The 19,860-nt window shown below is 41.4% G+C and overlaps 1 protein-coding gene across 2 annotated transcripts in view; it reads right to left on the bottom strand.

The window, feature by feature from the left end:
• The window catches only part of Lpp (LIM domain containing preferred translocation partner in lipoma), a 600,182-nt gene that overhangs the window by 256,096 nt on the left and 324,226 nt on the right, over nt 1–19,860 (bottom strand). Inside the window, exons 1-2 of one of the 2 annotated variants that reach the window (XM_013351721.2) lie at nt 9,241–9,359; nt 9,087–9,138 (exon numbers count right to left, since the gene is read on the bottom strand). The exons of the other annotated variant lie outside the window; for it this stretch is intronic. Of the exons in view, the coding sequence (XP_013207175.1) occupies nt 9,087–9,138; nt 9,241–9,245 (57 nt within the window). The 5' untranslated portion in view covers nt 9,246–9,359. Of the gene's footprint in view, nt 1–9,086; nt 9,139–9,240; nt 9,360–19,860 lie in introns of those variants that run through there. 2 annotated transcript variants of the gene reach the window in all.

Genomic DNA, 19,860 nt, shown 5'->3' with positions numbered 1-19,860 from the left:
AAGAGAGGAGGGGGAATAAGATGTACTAGCTTTAGATCTGGTGACCAAAATTCCTGTATGAGAAGAGGCAAGCCAATCAAAAGTTCCCAGACAAGTTAAAGTGAAGAGATCTGGAGAGCAGGAAGTGGAGAGGAAAAGAGCATGGCAAAGATGGGAGGTGGAGAGAAAAGAAGAGAAAGGGAGAAGGGGGTGAGAGAGGGAGAGAGGAGGGGACAGGAAAGCTAACTAACTGTCCTTTCTGGTCAGGGCAGTGGTGAAGGAGAAAGAACTATTGAAAAAAATGCTAACATTAATGTTTCAAGTAATAACTATACCTTTGTTGTAAGAATACTGGGTCAAGGATTCCTATATACAAGGGCAAACTACTTCCTGTAAAACAAACTCTCACCTCACTTTGAGACCATACTATATTTAAGGTCTAGGGTTCACAGTTTCAGCTGCGAAAGGTACCAGGCAATGATTTTCTGGAAAGAAAGAAGGGAAAGGAAGAGAGAGAGGTAGAGAGGTGGGGGGTACTGAGAAAGAGGGGAAGGAAAGGACCAAGTGAGAATGGAAATTATAATATATCTTGACATATATTGTGAGTTCTACATTGTCAAACATATTGTATGCATCTAATATATATATACATATATACACACACACACACACACACACACACACGTATACATATTGCACCACACAAAAGATTTAAACAAACTGGTTCAATATATGTTAAATTATATATTAAACTATACCTGTTTGCTATAGTCTAGATCTAGAATGTCCCCAAAAGCAGAATACATTAAGGCATGATCCTACCGTTGGTTCTGCTAGGATTTGTAGAGCCATTAGCGAGTAGAGGTTAATAGAACGCAGTTACACCCCTGAAAGCATGCACTTGGCAGGGCATAATGAGCCTAGCACTCCATCTTCATTTTCATTTCAGGCCTGAGGTAAGCAGCCTCTTCTTCCTTGTGTGCTGTGCGATGACAGTGCCCTCGTAACAGGTCCCAAGCAATAGAACCAACTAACGCTGAACTCAAACTACCATAACACTCTCCTCATTGTAGGCGGATTTTCTCAGCTATGTTGTTACAGTGACAGAAAGTCCACCGACACTATACATACTACATAGAAATTGGTAAAAAAAAAAAAAACCTGTAAAAATTATAAATATAGAATGGTAACCAACAGGCACAGCATAGAAACATTAGGGCCATGTACAGATATAAAGAAAGGTCTCCATGCCTCCAGATCTTACAACTATTAGCATATATTTCCTCTTCATTTGTTAAAAATATGAATGGGTAATACACATGTACACTAACATGGATACAAGTCAAACAGCACCGAAATTCTATACGGAAGGACACATTGAATGTGGAAGAATGGGTGATACGTGTGTACGCTAACACAGACACAGCAAGCAGATTACAGATGGAAGGATACTTTAGACATGGAAGGAACTGAAATAGTAGTGCTCACGTCATTCAAGAAATTAGAGAATTTGCTAGTATCAGAAAAAATAAAACAGAATTTGATTCGTTAGTTCAAGAGTCAACGATTAGAGATGAGCTATTAAAAAAATAAATAGAAGCCGATTAAATCTTTTTTTTATAGTTACTTTTATTTATTTTTTTTTACTACAATATGAAATTAATAAACAACTTCAACAACATCTGGTTCTGAGCCAATTGTGGAGACAGATGCCTATAATCCCAGCATTCGGAAGGTGGAGAAGGGAGAATCAGGAGTTCCAAGTCATTTTTGACTACATAACTCGTTCGAGATATCCAGACCAGACTATAGGAGACACTATTTAAAAAAGAAAAAGAACACTCGGGAGGCAGAGGCAGGCGGATCTCTGTGAGTTTGAATCAGATAGAAAGCATAAGCAAAGAGGAGAATGTGAGAGAGATGGCGACCTTACATTTCTTCAGTATGACAAGGAATTCTGAGGACCAAACAGAGGGCCGTTACTGAGTTAAAGTCCAGCCCCTGCATGAGGATCTCAAGTTATCTTGGAAACAGAAGGCTAGCACAGAAAGTACAATGGATTCTGAAGGTGCGGGAGAGAACCTCTTTACCAACCCGAACTCCTGCATCTGGACGTCTAGCCAGGGATGATCAGGAGAAAACGGGAATCATCACTCTCCAGGCCACAGAAGGATGAAACCTCGCCTTTCTCCTCCCCAATTCCTATCCTTTTACACAAGGCACTGCTAAAGGTGTGCAGTTTGCAAGATGATAATGGTTCTAGACAAGAGTAACAACTTCAAGAGTTTAGAGACAATATTTCTGACCCTTTCCTGAGAGGAAAGTCAAGACGCTGAATCACTGAATTCAGTGCTGAAAAGAGCACTGAGCTGTACAGTGCCCAAATGCATGGCTGAATAGCCCTGCAGGTTAGCAGGAGCCCGCTGATAGCTTTGGTATTGCACATTCAGAGAAATAAGTCACAAAACTGTTAATAACAACAATGAAGCTGATGACAATCAGCAGGTAGCAGGTGATGAGCCTGGCACAGCACGTTATACAGATGCAAATACCTCAACATATTACAAGCCTGCCTCATGCAACAACAGTTTGCTCATAAGCCACGGGCATGAATCAAGGGCTTTCCAGCAAGCTGGTACTGCAAGACAAAACTCTGGCCACACCGACTGGATTGTTTAACCTGTGTAATTTAAAGGCAATATGTCAAAAAGTCTGAACCCAAGGAAATTCTTGGTGCATGAGAAGTCTCTGAAGGACCAGAGCCTCAAGGGGAGCTATGACCATTCCTGGACTAAACAGGACCTTGAATCGACAGCAATAAAGAGAAACAGGGACTTCCCATGAAGTTGTAGCCTCGGTAGATCCAAGCAAGGCCAGAGTCAGCAGGCCTTTGGGCTGGGGACAGATGCAGAAATGTCCCCAGTCTCTTTCCTTGCACTGGCAGCTCCAACCATGGCAGAAAACTGATGGGTCAAATGGATAGTCCCCATTCGGTTCCTAAAGCTAATCCATCAGATAAAGAACATGTTTCGGTCTGAATTTGAAGTATAGATTAAAGTGACCCCTCATGGCTTGAGACATGGTGAGAATCCAATTCTCAGCATCTTTCAATCAAAAGTCTACGTCATTAGCAACACTAGTTTAATAAACCCGGGTGATGGTGCTATAATTGGATTGCTGTTCTAGCGAGCGAGTTTCCAGGGTAACCATGTTCTTACCCACAGATAAAATCCACCTGAGAGCACAAAATTGAAGGGCTTGGAAAGAGTCAGCAACAAACAGGAGGTCAAGAATTTCGGCTGCAAAGAGCTTTGCCAGCAGTACATTAGTAAGGGTGGACAGAGTGCATCGGTCCCAGCCCCGCCACGAGCAGCTGTGCGATTTGGGGGAACTTAAACTTCTCGAAGCTTCACTTCTGCATCAACAAAATGACGGACATAAGACAGGAAATGGAAGAGTTGCCAGCACATTTAAAAAAAAAAAAAAGCAGACTAGTGGTAAAAAATAAGGCAACCACCAAAACGCCAAGCCTAAATATCCAGTGGTCAGCAGAGAGACAAATGGGAGTCGTACTTTCTCTTGAATACACATTACTGGAAGGAAGGCCCCGGTGGAGAGCGCCTGAGCTAGCTCTGAAAGCCAAGTTGTCTTTGCTGAGGCACTGGTTTCTGCCTCTGGGGCCCTGACTTCTGGGAAGACATTACACATCAGGGGCCGTTCTGTGAGAATTAACTGAGGAGGGTTGCAGCTTTTCAGGCCACAAATTAAGGACGGGGAAAGCATCCTTGCTTAGGGTGTGACAGCTATGTGGAATGTTTCATAGTCACAAATACAGGGGGCCCATTAAGTCCATTTTCCTGCAGGGGAAAGATTCAAGCTGCTAAGTAGCCTCCACAAGTAGAGATGAGGAAGACAGAAAAGAACCCTTTGAATAAAGTGACAAAGGGGGTGTGGGAGATGATTAAGAGCTTCTTTGACAAGCGTGCTTTAGGAGCTGGGGGTTCTCTGCTCTGTGTTACCATCCGGAAAGGTATCCAAAATGCAGCTGGGCTCACGCACAGCCGTAAAATCCTTCATGCTCCACCCTCTGCCCCCAGATCAAGAATTAAGGAGGGAAAGGAGAGTAGAGCGGAAGAGGCATCTACCTGCACCCAACACACACACGGCCTTCAGTCAGCAAACAGGCAGGCGGTGAGGAAGATAAAGTTTGAGAGCAAGAATCCGCACACGCGGAAAGTTTCTGTTGTCCTCAGATTAAATGCTGAGGCAGGAAGAGATACTATTCTTGAATCAAGTGAGAAAAGATGGTGAAGTGCGATATTAAAATGCAGCACGCTGGAATAAGTTTGCCTCGATAAAAACTGCTATGTTCTGTATGTGATTTAAATTAATGCCTATATTTGTGGGAGATAAAATTAAAATGAAGATAAATGCTGCCAGCATATAGCGTGCTCGCTGGAGCAATAAATAAGGCACGAAAGGTACTTTGCATTTCAGTCACATCTACCCAAACAGGGAGCCCGAAGCACTTGAGGAACATTTGCTATTAAAGGCTGCAGGAGATTCGTGAGGCAGGCACACAGTTACTACAGACAGCTTTTAATCGAGTTGGATGTGTAAGGTGGCCTAGAGACCTTTGGATGCTGTAGGCTTCCTTTTGGGACAGCTGCTATGAATCTCTTCGGGCATTAGGGCCTGGAAAGCCTTCTTTCCCTTTCTCTGGACCCATGGCTGACCTCAGGTGTCTCTGTTTATGAACTGCTGATTTCCATTTAAATGTTCAATTTTGTGAAATTTCTCACACAGGTAAAAGTACCTGCAGTGATTGCTGGGCAGATTGGTGTGCTCACTCTTTATTGGATGGCGTGAGGTCATGTGATTTCTTGTCCAGCAGAACTTTGGATGGTACCATATTCCTTGGCTCTGTGAGACAGGGCTAACAGAGCTGGCAGACTGCTAGTGATCAGCTGGTCATATGATGCTGAAATGGGGTGGCTTCATACACTAGGACAGCACCATGCCACTGATCACTAACTACTGAGGACTCCTGAAGATGAAATGGCAAAGGGAACAAAGCTATCAAATGGTGGGTGCTTTTAAGTCTCAGGCTGAGACCAAGCAAAGACCCATTTCACCTTAGAGGTGGTCATTCTAGGCTAAAGACAAGTGAATCTTCTTAGAAGACTATAGGAATAACGTTGCTCACTGTTTAATTTGTAGGGGGAAGAATTTTCAACTGTATTTGTTTCTTTTTCATAGGTTAAAAATAAATGCCAGAAAAAAATAATAAAAAAGAACCCCAGTATGATTAGCTATGGCTCTGTAGCAGAATACTGCCTAACATTCCCAACGTTCTCGATTGACCCCCAACCCCACTGAGATAAGAAAAGACTGAATCAAACAAAAATTCTGGTTCATTGCAAACTGAAGCGCACAACTTGACAATCGCTGCGCAACTCACTGCCTGCTACTCCTGAATGAGTTAGTTGATCTTTGGGTCTTGGTTTCTCACCTGCCTACTGTAGACTACAATGATGCCAAGGTCCTTTCTCAACATATGATGGTCAAGCTGCAGAAGGAATGGCTGAAGTCTGCTGTAGGCAAATGTGGTGATCTTTTATGATCAGAGTCACCAGGGCTCTGACTTAGGCCTCCTACTTCAGCTATAGTATGACTTCCCTCTGTCATTCAACTAAATCTTCATAAACCAGAAAAAAATGATAAAGAAACAAATCTTTGGTAGACATGAATTTCAGCCCAAGCCTGTGTAATAACTGTCAAGGATATACAGGACAACACACTTGTATAGTCAGAATTCAAGTTCTTCACACTTCTGATAACTCCCAAACTTCCTTTTATAGCGCTCTTAGAGTCAAAGGCCCATGGGCCCCTTCATCCCAGCAATAGTAACCTCTAATGAGGAACATAACATTGTGAGTGATTATTGTGCTGTCTCGTCAGATCACAGGCACTGCTTATAAAACATACCCTTCACTATTATAGTTCTGGAAACAAAAATTGTTGTCATTTAAATCATGGCTGTTCCTTCATTAAATTTTTATTATATACTTGTTGAAAGACATGGCTTGAAATTATGTACTTACATTGGTTTTATTAAATCATGTGTCACTCCCCTGCAGTTAGGAACAAATACATGTGAGGCAGACGGAAGCATTTTTAGTATTCTAAAGAATTCTTCACATTTAGAGTTCAGTCCTTGAGTCAAGTTTCAACTGAGACTCATAATACTTCTATTTTCTCTAATATTGTCACCAAGCCCATCAGGAATAACACTGTCACCAGGGCCATCATCCATGCTACCTACATTCATGATCTATTTTGATGATCTTGCACAGTGACTACTAGATCATGACTGCCACCAGACCAATAGGAATCATCTGGAAACAAGAAGTAACTTAGGAATAAAGGGTAGAGTCACTAAGTATCATATGTGAGAGATGTTGGGCTCCTCACTGCCATGTACATCAGGGCTCATGCCCACAACCGTTTGGGAATAAGACTTAGTCTTAGAGCCTATACCTTCAGAAATTCTTTCATGAAGCATCTAGAGATTAAGACACTAGCTGAGCACTGTTGCCAAGTGATGGACAGTGTTTCCTCTACGAGTGTCTGATAACTGCACAACTGCTTATAAAGGCTGTTCAGCCTTACATCCATATTGCACAGCTTCTCTTAATAGCAATTAGATCAATTTTTATTCTATTTGCTTTATTTTTTGTTTGTCTTGGTGGAGAAAATATAATGGCAAACACAAACCCGAGTCCTCAATCATTGAAGTGTCAATGTTTACACACTTATATATTTATTCTGTTTAAAGAAAATCAAAGGAAAAATAACCCCAATATTACTGCCAAATTGGTGATAAAGCGGGTAGACAAGTTGAGGGGTTTGGGGCTGTCCTTACTCTGGGAAGTTCTGTCTACCGTCTTATTTTGGGAAAAACACTACTGTTTTGGAGTGGAGTATACATATAAAGAATAGGTCCGGATACAATCAGGCATACGTACACACATATGCTCACTGGATAGCAACACATAGTTTTATTGCATTTTATTGTTCTCTGTGTGTATACATGGACATTTTCTTTGGAGATGCAAAACAGAAAAGGGGCCATCACTTACAACATCTGAAGAACAAAGTGAGCTTGATCCCATGGAGCATGAAATTAGTCCTAGTCTATGCTGAAGGGGACTCTGCCACAATGGTTGACTTTTTTAGTAGTTCTTCAACTGCCCTTTGTACAGGACAGTTAGAAAAATTGAGCAATTACTGAAGAGGCTCACTACAAAGCTTTGAATGTAGGTTTTTATACACTTATCAAAAGCGTGTAATAGTTTGCTATAATTCTCCCTCCTGATTATATACAGTAGCTATTTCATTCTCTAAATAATATCTTATACTTTTTTTTTAGAAGTTGGTTAAATTGCTTAGGAGGAGAATATTAGGCTCAGTTTCTTTGAAGGGTAACATAGTAGGAGTGACTGTATAATTATCTCTACCGGGCTTTCACCCACCACACAATGGTCTCGACTGTATCTATTGCTTTCCCGTCGAGAGCTTGAGCTAATCCACTAACTAGCACGCAGGAAAATGAGGCAGGCAAATTTTATTTTTAACTCGGGACTGGGAGAATAAGAGAGAGAAATACTAGGATTGATTAAATCCATTGCATTTGCGATTTTTATTTTAAGGCAGCCTAGAGCTTTGTGCTACCAAAGAGGCTCGGCTACTCGGGCACTGCAGTGACATTTCAGGGTCCTATCTAATGTTCCCTGCTGAGACCAACTGTCCACCAAGTGCCTCTACAACACAAATTCTTCATATGGAGTGATTACTTCTCTACTGTGTACAGAGAACATTATTTTACTTTAAATTGATGAAGAATTGATCTTAAAATGGCAAACATTCCATTATTTCACAGATATTGAATATAAAATATCAGTGGCTTCTGGAAAAAAACAACAAGCAAACAAACAAACAATAAAACAAGCCTTTTAACTAGCATATCAAAACTTAGTAACATTATACAGACTGAACAAGTTGTATTTATATATTTAGGAGTACAAACACACACACGCACACTGTCACCACCGCCACCACCACCAATTAAAGAAAAAAAGGCCAAAAATTTAAACAGGGGGTGGGATCCATGGGAGGTTTTTAAGAAGGAAAGGGAAGAGGGAAATGACATCATCATGATCTCCCAACAGTGTGAAAAGGATCATAGGGGAATCCTCTTCTATTTCTAAATCTGCCCTCTCTGTGAGGTTTGCAGAGAACTCGAGGGATGACCAGGGCTGCATCCTCTCCTGACAAAGGACTCACAGACCTTTCACTTCTTTCACTCCGGGCTAACTAACCCAGGTGCACTGATTTCATCCAGAGCACAATTCCTAGTTCACTCAACAATAAGCTCCTGAATTAGTGAGGTTATTATGCTGCAACAACGCAGAAACAGACAAAGACAAACTAAACTGAGATATTTATGTAAAATCTTCTTAACAACTAAGGGAGTTGTCTGGGGCTGGCGTGAGAAGTGGCGGACAGGGGTATAGAGTTGTAAATGTTTTAACAGTTAGACTAAGTATGGCGTGAGTGTATCATAGTATAATCCTGAACTGTTCAAAAGTAAAGTAGGAAAACCTCTTTCCAGGATTGCTCTAAGTGTCAGGCTGTCAATTCATGTATTTAGATGAAGAGCCACACCGTCTTAGCTTAAGAACCACATCTGTGCACATAATAACCCAGTGGCTTGTACCTTTCTGTTAAAATTTCAAGAGTAAAATATGGAGAAATGAATATTCTTATGAGTGATTTGACTAATGACAGTCATATTGAAGATTCTTAATAAATGTCAGTTATTATTTGATATCTTGCTGAAGTATAACTTCTCTAAGGTAAGAACTACTTAGCTACGGCTGCAGAAAGGCTAAATAGAGAGGGTTGAAATAACATTCTGCTTGGATAAACCCTGCCCGCAAACAGGAGGATGACCAAATTTGGCTTTCACTCACAACACAAGGCCCTTGCAATTTAAGTCTACCACAAGTCACCTGTCCACTGCACACCACTTTGTTATCACAAACCTTCAATGTTCTCTGGTTCTTCTTCAGGCATAGCCCTACTTTCCCCAGCAGCCTACGGGACAGGGTGCACAATACACAAAGTCAATGCACGGCACTGAACCCCCTCCATCACCAATGCATTCTTTCAGATACGTTCTTTCTCTAGTCCACTTACTCCATTCTCCAAGCACTTCAAACTCCTTAAAAAGGCAAAAACACCAAACTCTTATACACATCTTACTCTTAAAATGGCGGGGCCTTCTGCTTAGGTCAACTGCCTAGACTAACTGGGGCAAAGTCTGTGACCCACACGCCATGACACATCCTGCAGCTGGCCTCTCCCTTCAATATGACCTCATAGAGGGCACACTCACACAGGGCTCGCAGGAGGATAACTCTCCACCCACAATGCTCAGCAGCTGTTGTCCCTCCTACCTGTCACTTGGTCAGGCGTCTTGAGCTACTTTGAGCCACCACACATTTTCTTCCCAAAAAAGTTTGGTCTTCTTCATTTCCCAGACTTTCTAACTACAGATGTCACCATAACCCCTCAGAAGACTTCTCAAAGAACTCCTCAAATCAACAGCATTTGACTTCCCTGTGCTTCCAACAGGAAGGCACAGCGAACGACACTGACCTCAGCACTTGTATTTAAACCCGTACAGAACATTGTTAATGCAAATGTCATTACAAACTGGGTTTTAAGTCTAGCACATAAAATGTCTAGGGCTCACGGCAGGCACTCAAAAAATACTTGTTAATTTAAGGTATTGATCAACTCCTTAAAAAGATAAGCTAATTTGATTTACAGATGTGAAAGAAAAGAACTGTATATTGAAAATATTAAAAAAACGCTTAGTTATCAATCTCTATACAGTGTAACCTCTCCAATGACTTATATGCTTTGACTCTCCTGTGCCTTAAGGGGAACAGTTACGCTGGCGATAGTAAAAATATAAACATATAAATAAATAAGCAGAGCTGCAAGTATATATTAATGAATGTATTATTAATACAATATATAATATACACATATGAATGTATATAATATATACAAAATCTATATTAATACAATGTATTATGTTTTATTTTATATTATAACATGAGTATTGTGTTATAATATTTCATATTACATTAATATATGTATATATTTTTGCAAAGGACTAATTTATATGTGGTTCCTCATCAGGTAGAAACCTATGGCAGCTACAAGATACACTCCTAAAACCAGTTATAAGGAACTGGTTCGTACAGAGAAACTAACTATTATCAATAGAATCTCAAAGGCATGCCTTCTTATGAGCAAATACTGCTACATCCTGGTTGTGGCAGCAAAGCCATATGTAGAAAACACAGGTCTGTTTTTATTATTTTTAATGTCATGTGTCACATCTGAGCAATATGTGGCTGTCTGATGCCTGTGGTGGCCAGAAGAGGGCATCAGATCCCCTTCTGCACTTAGTGACAGCTGTGGGGCATAAACCAAGTGCTTGGAATCAGACCTGGGGTCTCAGGAAGAACAGCCAGTTCCCTTAACCATTGAGCCATCTCTCCCACCCAAGTATTGATATTCATTAGAAGAGAAATAGAAATATCTTGGTTTGATGTAAGAAGTCTTATTTCAAGGCAGAAATAAAAGTTCTTAAGATCTAGTATAAAAAGAAATAATACGAAGAATGATAGAAGTTGAAATAGTCACAATGATTTCACTAATAGAACAATCCATAGGGTATAAAGAATATTCATTTAAGGATAAATAGCATTAAAAATTTGTATTTGGAAAATTTGAAGCTTTAAAAGGCCCTCCCAAACTAACATCTAAGTAAGTATGAGACTCAACTAGATATTAGTAATCCTATGTGTCATTAAAAAACAAGAGAGCCGCATGGTGGTGGCGTTCACCTTTCATATAATATACTCGGGAGGCAGCGGCAAGTGCTTTGCTTGAGATCGAGGCCAGCCTGGTCCACAGGGTGTGATTCAGGACAGATACAACTGTTACACAGAGACACCCTGTCTTGAAAAACCAAAACTGACCAACCAACCAAACAAACAAAGAAAGAACAACAAAAAATCCAAGAGGAAGCCTCTCTCTAGCTGCAGCCTCCAGTGTGTTCACCAGGTAAGCAGGGTCAAGGATTCGCGATGGCTGGCCCTGTTCATGGGGACATGGATCTTTCTAATATATCTAAAACTCAAGCTTGTAAGCTTTATTAATAAATCTTCTTTTGCTCCTGAAACAAAGATCCCCAGTGGCTGCTATCTGGACCCTAAAATCACTCTCTCCCCTTAGGAATATAGCCATCAATTGTTCCTGCTCCAAACAGGCTCATGCCAGCTCCAACAATGACCCAAGTTCATTCCTGCCTTGGAGCACAGGTCCTAACTACCAAGGGTAAGTTGCATGGTGACCTTAAGATTTCTTTTCAGCGGCCAGACTACCTTCTCAGCAAGCACACAGATATGTCTATCTGCACTTCTGATGCCTGTCACTAGAGTAGGTGTGTTACTGGCTTACTGTTTTAGTCTTTTCGTTTCCTCAATCTCTGTTTTCTATAAGGTCATATAAACAAACTCACATGCCTCAGTTCTCCCTAGGTCCTCATCACTAGGGTTCACCTGACACAGGACTCAGAAAGCAGTATGGGAAATAAAAAAAAAAGAAAGAAAGAAAATCATGACAGAAGTCTTTTAATTGTGTGCTCTGTGGAACATCCTCCAGGTTCTAGTATCTCAAAAAAAAAAACAACAACAACAAAAAAAAACCCGGAAAACAACAACAACACCAACAATTAAAAAAAAAGACCAAGAAAGACCAGGGATCATAAAAACTATCTGCTTGACAATGTAGTAACCTACAGGGGTTACTGCAGCTATGAATACGATGCCATGAATTTTAACCAATGACAGTAGAAATATTCTGGAATATTCTGTAAGTCTCTGTAAGTGTGGTAGGCACTTCAGTAAGAACCACAATCACAGAGGCCTGGCCACTTCTGAATGGAGATGGAGGAGGATGGGAAGGAAAATAGATGGGGGAGGGGAGGGGAAGGGAGGAGAGAGGGGAAACTGGTTGGTATGTAAAATAAATTAAAAAATGTTATTTAAATAAAATAAATTTAAAAACAGAAGTTAAACAAACACAAACACGGTACACAATGCTTTAGGTTATGTGAATGCATGGACTTGAACATTTCTTTTTTAACATGAAGAAAGGAATACTATTGCGAGTTTATCCGACCGATTTCTAAGAAACTGACTTTCAAAGGTAAGATACTGGAGCCTTGAGAGATGGCTAAATGACTAAGAGCACTTTCTGCTCTAGTAGGTGACCAGAGATTGATTTCTGGTATCCACGTGGCAAAGCACAACCCACCTGCCACTCCAGTTCCAGGGGGTCTGACACACTCTTCCGGCCTCTCTAGATACACATGTGCTACACGGAAAAACGTGTAGGCAAAACACTCGGACACATAAAACACTAATTTATAAATAAAAAGTAGATAGTTCACAGAATAAGGATACAGCTTTAGCTATGTAACACTCCTCACGACATTATGAAACAGCATCTATGATCAGATCCATCTTACAGATGTGGAAATAAAGGACCAGAGAGGTTAATTCGTATGAAACCATAGTTAAATGCTTAGAAAATTTTCAAAGAGATTCATATAGATGAATAGCTACAATTCTTGGCAGTCCAACAGACACCAAGAGTGGAGCTGGGGGACAGATCAGCCAGAAAAGGAGCTTGTAGCTGAGCCTGGCCACCCTGAGTCTGATGCCTGTCTCCTACACGGAAGGGGAGAGAATCAGCCCTCACAAGTTGTTCTCTGATGGCCACAAACGCCAAGGAGTGAGTGCCCTCCACATGCACATGGGCAAGGAAATAAATACTTTTAAAATGGAACAATGTTGAGAAAACTAAACCAACACTAAAAGTGAGGTTATGTTCCTCTTCCTGATGTCATTTAACCAGTACAGTTTTCCTGACTGAACTCTATGCTGCTCAGAATTCTGACAGCTCATGGGGCAAAGAGCTAGGAAAATAAGTCTTATTAGGTTTGTTTTCTTGTTTTAAATGGCAGTTTTAAAAGATGTATTTTTTTTTTTAGAATATTCTTCTATCAGAAAAATTACCTCGAATTCATCAAAAACTGTCTGCCGATTTCTGATTCCACACTTATGAATCGAGACATATGAAGTCCCCAACCATGTGCAAAAATCTAATGTATGTATTAGGGGAAGGAACCAGGAGGGGAGCCTTATACATTGCCTTGGAAACATACACACGAATACATGAGAAGTAAGGGCGGGATATAGTGTGCCAGTATCTGCTCATCAAAATATAGAGCGCTGAGGCATTGAGGGCAGACAGCTAAGGCTGGTTTATATATACTCCTCCTAAATGAAAAAATCAGTCCTGTTATAAAACAATAATACTCACTCGCAGATTCTTTCTGAAGCCCTTTGTTCCTAAACCCTAGAAGATGCTATGAAATCCCCCACCTCCATATGTATCATCTCTTCACAGGACGTAAAGCTAACTCGCATCTCTTACAAGGAAAGTGGTCCTCATTACAAGAGCTTGAAAGGTTCTCAACAAAGGGATTTCTATGTATTTTTCTAAAGACAAATGTTCAAAAACAACAACCTTGAAGTGTAGTCAATGTTCCCCTGGAGGCGTCAAATATTAAATGTTTCTCATTATTTTAAATCTGATGCTTTATTGTTATTTAAATTCCTTAACCATAGGAAGATACATTAAAAAATGTTATCTTTTATATATAAAACAATAAATTCCCTTTCAAGAACTTTTGAAATGGTTTGAAATGTCAAGTTGAGCAGAAACCGAGCAGCACAGTCAGAGGCCCAGGAAGTGGCGTGTGAGCAGGCCTTCCAGCAAGGACAGCGCTGAACCACGAAATCTCAACAATGTGGCTGTTTAAAGGCAACCTTTGACATGCCAGCGTGGGTGGGGGAAAATCATAGGGTCCCGAGCTCGATGAAGACTGACAAAGGACTAACAACTTCTGAGGGGAGAACTAGTCTTCTCAGGGATGAGGCCCCCACCCAATAATGGTGGTCAGTCCTCGGAGCACATTCATGCAGTTAATCCCATTTTCAAAAATTAATACGTAATGTTCAGACACTGAGAATTGGTATATTTTATAGTATTTTGTCACTTTGGAGGAACGCTTTCCATGGACGAAAGGTTTCTTGCCACATATTCAGGGGTGCTGCGCTTACAAGAGTATATTCTACCCACCTGAAACACATACCTACCATGAGAGAGCAGACAACGGAGAGCCAGCATGAGAGGAAGCCTTCATTGCTAGGATTCGGTACATGAGCGTCCACTAAACTTCTATAAATACTGTTTTGATCACCAGTGAAAGGAAGAACATACACACTTACTGCTACCCTTTATAGGAGCCATTAAGATGTGGATTTTGTTGGAAAAGCAACCCCTTGCAGCGATCTTTTTATATCATAATCCTGTGAGAAGAATCTCATTTGAGAAGCAAATTTTGTCAAGAAATCTAAATCAGCCAAACCACTATCAGCTTCTCTTAAGATGGGTGAAGGTGGCTGTATGACACCGCAGATGAGGGGCAAGGCTGGCTGGGACCGTCCTGTCCAGGCCCTGGAACCTTTACATTAACTACAAGACTAGCTGACACTATTCTGTCCTCCCAATAGACAGTAAAGAAGAATTCTCATTTTTAAAAATAAATTCAAAATGCAATCTAAACACAAATGGGAAAATGTGGATCTAGAGGCCAAGAGGAGAGGCAGGAGGAACCAGGGAGGAACCGTTCTCGGAGTTACAAAGCTCTGTAGGTTGCATGACTGAGGAAAAGCAAATCTAAGCTCTGCTTCACAATGACTTTAAGTCCTCCCTCTCCCCTGACCCTCTGACCCCTGACAGCCAGCCAGTCAGGGACACCCACCGCTTAGTCCCCTCACATCCTCATCGACCACTCCCACAGTGCAATTCCATACTCATCGCCCCTTTGTCTCCTAAACTCTTTCAGCCTTCCAGAGAAATTTCATAATTCTACTTTCTTCTAGCCCATGGATCGTCTCTACTCATTTGAGGAGGAAGGCTAGATATTTACAGGGACATCTCAAATAGTACTATGGTTCGATCACAGAAGGGAAATTCTTTCTGGATTTTCACAGGACAGAAGCGTCCAGGGAGACACAGCTGTTACCTGTGTCTTTCCTTCACTCACTGTTCTCAGGAAAAGCGACATTGATCTGGTAGTGAGTCTGAGAGGGAAGAAGGGGCAGCTCTGGTTCAGCCCTTTGCAGGTAGACAGTCTACAATATCACACTTTTCTCTGTATCTCTAACTCCTGAAGTGTACAAGAGGCAATCTTATGACAGGAGAGAACTTCAGGTCACCAGTAAGACAAGGTTATCTTTGTAGAAATATAGTGGTTTCCTTTGGCTCAAGGCCAAATCCATACATTTCTGATAATGCTAGGCTCAAACACTGAAGCCATCTGCCTGAAGTCTCTATTTCTAGACAGAGGTGGAGACCTACGCAGTCTATTTTCTGAAGTCACAATCAATGTTCTGCTAAAATTTGTTCCTCTGTTTTTCTGCTAACCTTAAATCAGAGATGGTGGCAATGTGCTTTGAACTGGCTCGGGGTATTGAGACAGACGAGAAACAATACAGACCTGATCATGGCATCTTCTGCTGAGCCCCAGAGCAACAGCATCATTTAATGGATGTGTGCATTCCTTACTTCAAAGAGCCCATCGCCTCGCCTCGGCATCTAATTCATCCACACAGAACACTGAGCCCTGCTTTCGAGGAAAGTGATTCTATGTGGTGGAATTCTTTTCCTTCGGTTAGTCTCTTTATAGCTATCTACTGGTGTCTATAGATACACTCATCTTTTCTCCAGGAACACAGGTACCGGACATGGCTGAAATCTATTTTTTGTTTGTTTGTTTTTTTTTCAGGGCGGGTTTTCTCTGTGTAACAGTCCCTGGCTATCCAGCTCTTGTAGACCAGGCTGGCTTTGAACTCACAGAGACCTGCTTGTCCCTGCCTCCGGAGTGCTGGGATTAAAGGTGCGTGCCACCACCGCCTGGCTCCAGCTCTGTTCCTAATCATACTCCTTAATGCCTACTCTAACCCTTGCTCCTCTCCATTCCCTAAAAAGGGCCTTCTCCTCCTGAAGAATTGCTTTCTCCCGCAGACAACAAAGACAGAGGACATTTAGCGTTGCAATCACCCCCTTTTTACTCCAAAAGAACTAAAGCTCAAAAAGAACCCGATTGCAGACATTTCCATTATTAAAGATGAAACACTGAATATTGGTTTTCTAAAAGCACTTTGTTTCCTTGGATCTTAAACCTCCTCAATTTACCCAAGTTTTAGAGTCTCACTATGATAAAATGTGGAGTTTTTCCACACCACGCTTAAGGAAAGAGCCTCTAGAAGCGTTTGCTTACTTTAATAAATGCATCGCCACAGCTGTGTAACAGGTAATTCTGAACTCTGGCCACAAATAATTGGGTTGGAAACTACACCAAAGCCAGACCAGATACCCATGAGCTGTGTTAGGGGATGAATCCCTTCCCTATTTGTCCTGGAGAAAAACCAGCTAAAATAATGGCCTCACTGCTTTGGGCACTTGAGTGTAAGTATCCAGAGCAGGAATAACCACGAGCAGGGATGGAGTGGGGTAAGGCAGATAGTACAAAGAAGCCACAAGGCCACAGAAAGACCTTCTCCTCCTGTCCACAAGAAAAATAAAGAGAACCACCAACAGTAACAAGGAAAGAGGGAGGGAAGCTAAGTTCTTGTCTAGGGACCACTCAACGTGGTCCTGGAAGTGAATTTCCAAGGATAACAAAACTAGCTACGTTGGATCTACAATTACATACCAAATCTCCATGGAGCCAGGTGTTCTTCTCAAATACATCTTCTTTTCTCTTTGGTACATTTTACCTCTTTGTCTATCCACTGTCAATCATCTTGACCTCCTGAGCATCACAAGGGCGTTACTAAACAAAGCCGACGAACATTTCTTTATTCTCATAAAATGTAAATAAACAGAATTCTGCATCATATGGTATAGGATGGTTTTTAAAATGAATAATCTATTAAAATGGTGGATAAAACATAAAATAAAGAGACGAGAGCTTAGTTTTCATCTCTGTGTTTGCTATGGAACAGCAGATCATTTCTGGTTTGGAAAAATGCTTGTGGGAGATTCTCTAATTCATAAAACAATTCTGAGCTCAGGACCTCTCAACTACTTCCGATATGAGCACTTGGAATGGCAAAGGAAGCAGGGTGACTTGGGACATGGAAGTCACTTTCTGGACATTCATACCCCATACTCACTACTGAGAACTCAAATCTATAAAAATAATGGCTGATTATGTTAGTCCTTTCTTCCTTACCAATGAACAAGATAAAGGTAGTGCTACAATAACACATTTAATGATGGTAGCTATTTCTACAGTATTAAGCATCTTATTCTATCTCACTGTAGTGACGACTTTTATATAAACCAAACTATTACAAGACTACCCTACTCTTCTTCTACAGCGAGTAGCTCCATGCAAAATCCAGGGCTATGGAAAATAACCTCCTCCAAATTTCCTCTGGTGGCCACAAGTGTCTGTTTAGAGAAGTGCCTGGGCGACATGTTCCCAAGCAAGCAACTGACTGGAAGCCTGGATGGACAACATGAGCTTACATGAGGACGGAACCATTAGTCAGGCTAAGACCGCAACTCCAAATTCGCTTCCACACCGAAACAGACCAGCAAAGAAGCCCATCTTTGTATCTTGTAACTACTGAGAAAAGGTGAAACCAAGCAATATGATACATTAAATAATGTTATGTTTTGCTTATGGAGTTTTGTGTAAGCATTAAAACATATATGCCTATTCCTTCTAACTGACAAAGACAGAAGAGGAAAGAGTGACTTAGAGACAGTAGAAAATGGAGACACTTTATGACGTCACAGTTACATACCTACAGTATGTATTGTGTATATTAGGAACATACTAATGCATTTCCAAGGACCACTCATTACTACCTGGGCAGTTAGCTTGTGGAAGCAGTGGGTGAGGAATAAAAGATATTTCTGTTCACCTCCATTTCTTCTCAAACGCTCTAAGGCAGCTGTTCTCAACCCTCCTAAAGCTGTGACCCATTAACACAGTTCCCCAGGTTGTGGTGACTCCCCAACCATAAAAATATTTTATTGCTACTTCATAACTGTAATTTTTCTGCTGTTATAAATCATAATATAAATATGTGCTATGCAGGATATCTGATCTGCTACCCTGTGAAAGGGTTGCTTGAGCGCCAGGTTGAGAGATGGTGCTCTAATGGAAAGAGAACTGAGTATTTCATACAAAAGTACATTTCACGAAAGCTGAAAGACAAGGAAGGCCGTGCACAAAGTACCCTACTATATCACATATGCGCCCAGTGAGTGGGCCTGACAGGGAGCATGAAGAATCACTACAATTGATTGGAATAGGGTTAAGGAAAGCTCTGCCACTCCGAATTAGAACCTGACATAGCACAGTCCACTTGTGTGCGAGCAGGGTGAGCCTTTCGGGCCGGTCATCAAAAAGCTGTAGCCACAAAACAGAAGCCTACTCTGTGCAAGGCCAAGGACCACGTAAACCTCAACAACCTCTATAAATGCTGCTCGGATCATCCGACCTCCCGCCGGCTCCTGGAGAGACACTGCTAAATGATGTTCAAAGAGCATTTGTTTCCAGCTCCTCATTTGAGCCATACTGTTTTATCATCTCTGTATTCTTTCACCAAGGTCTGAAATTAAAACAAACATCAAACAAGGCCGTAGGATTTTATTTTATCTGCCACATATTGCTGTCATTAAACACACTTGAAATGAGTGGGTTTAGTTCAAGTAAAACTGCTTCTTTCCCAAACTCAACAAACACGAAGGGGGGAGAAAAGGAAGTGCGCGCTGAATTGAATTCAGAAGTGCAGCACGTTACATTTCAAGGAGATCCATCTGGCAGGCTGACGCAGTAATAAGTTCTTGTAATTGTCAGGTCAGGCAGATTACAGATCCAGGCTGTCAATTCTGCTCGAGTTCTATTTTGTTATGGGTGGCTCATTAAAAGACACACACACAAAGCCCTGCTTATTATTCTCTATAAGAAAACTGTCTTCCGGGACTCTGATGAAGGAGGGCAGAGAGGCTCCTCTAAGAACTGACCACTGAGTTTCACCCACAGGGACGCTGCAGCATGGCAGCTCAGGAACCAGCATGAAGTTCTAGCTCACAACTTCAACCCAGAGGAAGGATGGATGCTTACAATCCCAGATGACACTCAAGAATCCAAGACATTAGAATGGCTGAATTCTCTCAGCTGTGGCCACACTTCTCAGATATAAGATCTTATTTAATTTAGAACCTTTATAATCTATGAACTGAAGTGGCTGGAGCAATAGGTAGTCAGGCCATCGTGTGTGTGTGTGTGTGTGTGTGTGTGTGTGTGTGTGTGTGTGTGTGTGTGTGCAAAATACAAAATGTTCCTATATTCTTTGGAGTGCTTGCAAACTCAAACCAAAAGACCCTTCCCTCTCCTGCCAACAGACTGCCTACCCCACACAAGGCAGACTCTAGAATCTTCTGTTCTCAACAAATCAGCGTCATCCAGGTGCCATATCTACGCCGCAAGAGTTTCCTCACTGAGAGCATTTCTCTCTTTCAAACTTTGCTCTGCTTTTATTACTTCAAACAGAGACTGCTTTCTACAGACCTGTGGTA

Source organism: Microtus ochrogaster, chromosome 2 (assembly GCF_000317375.1).
Source record: "Microtus ochrogaster isolate Prairie Vole_2 chromosome 2, MicOch1.0, whole genome shotgun sequence".
Classification (NCBI taxonomy): Eukaryota; Metazoa; Chordata; class Mammalia; order Rodentia; family Cricetidae; genus Microtus; species Microtus ochrogaster.
This window is presented reverse-complemented; position numbering and strand designations above follow the sequence as displayed.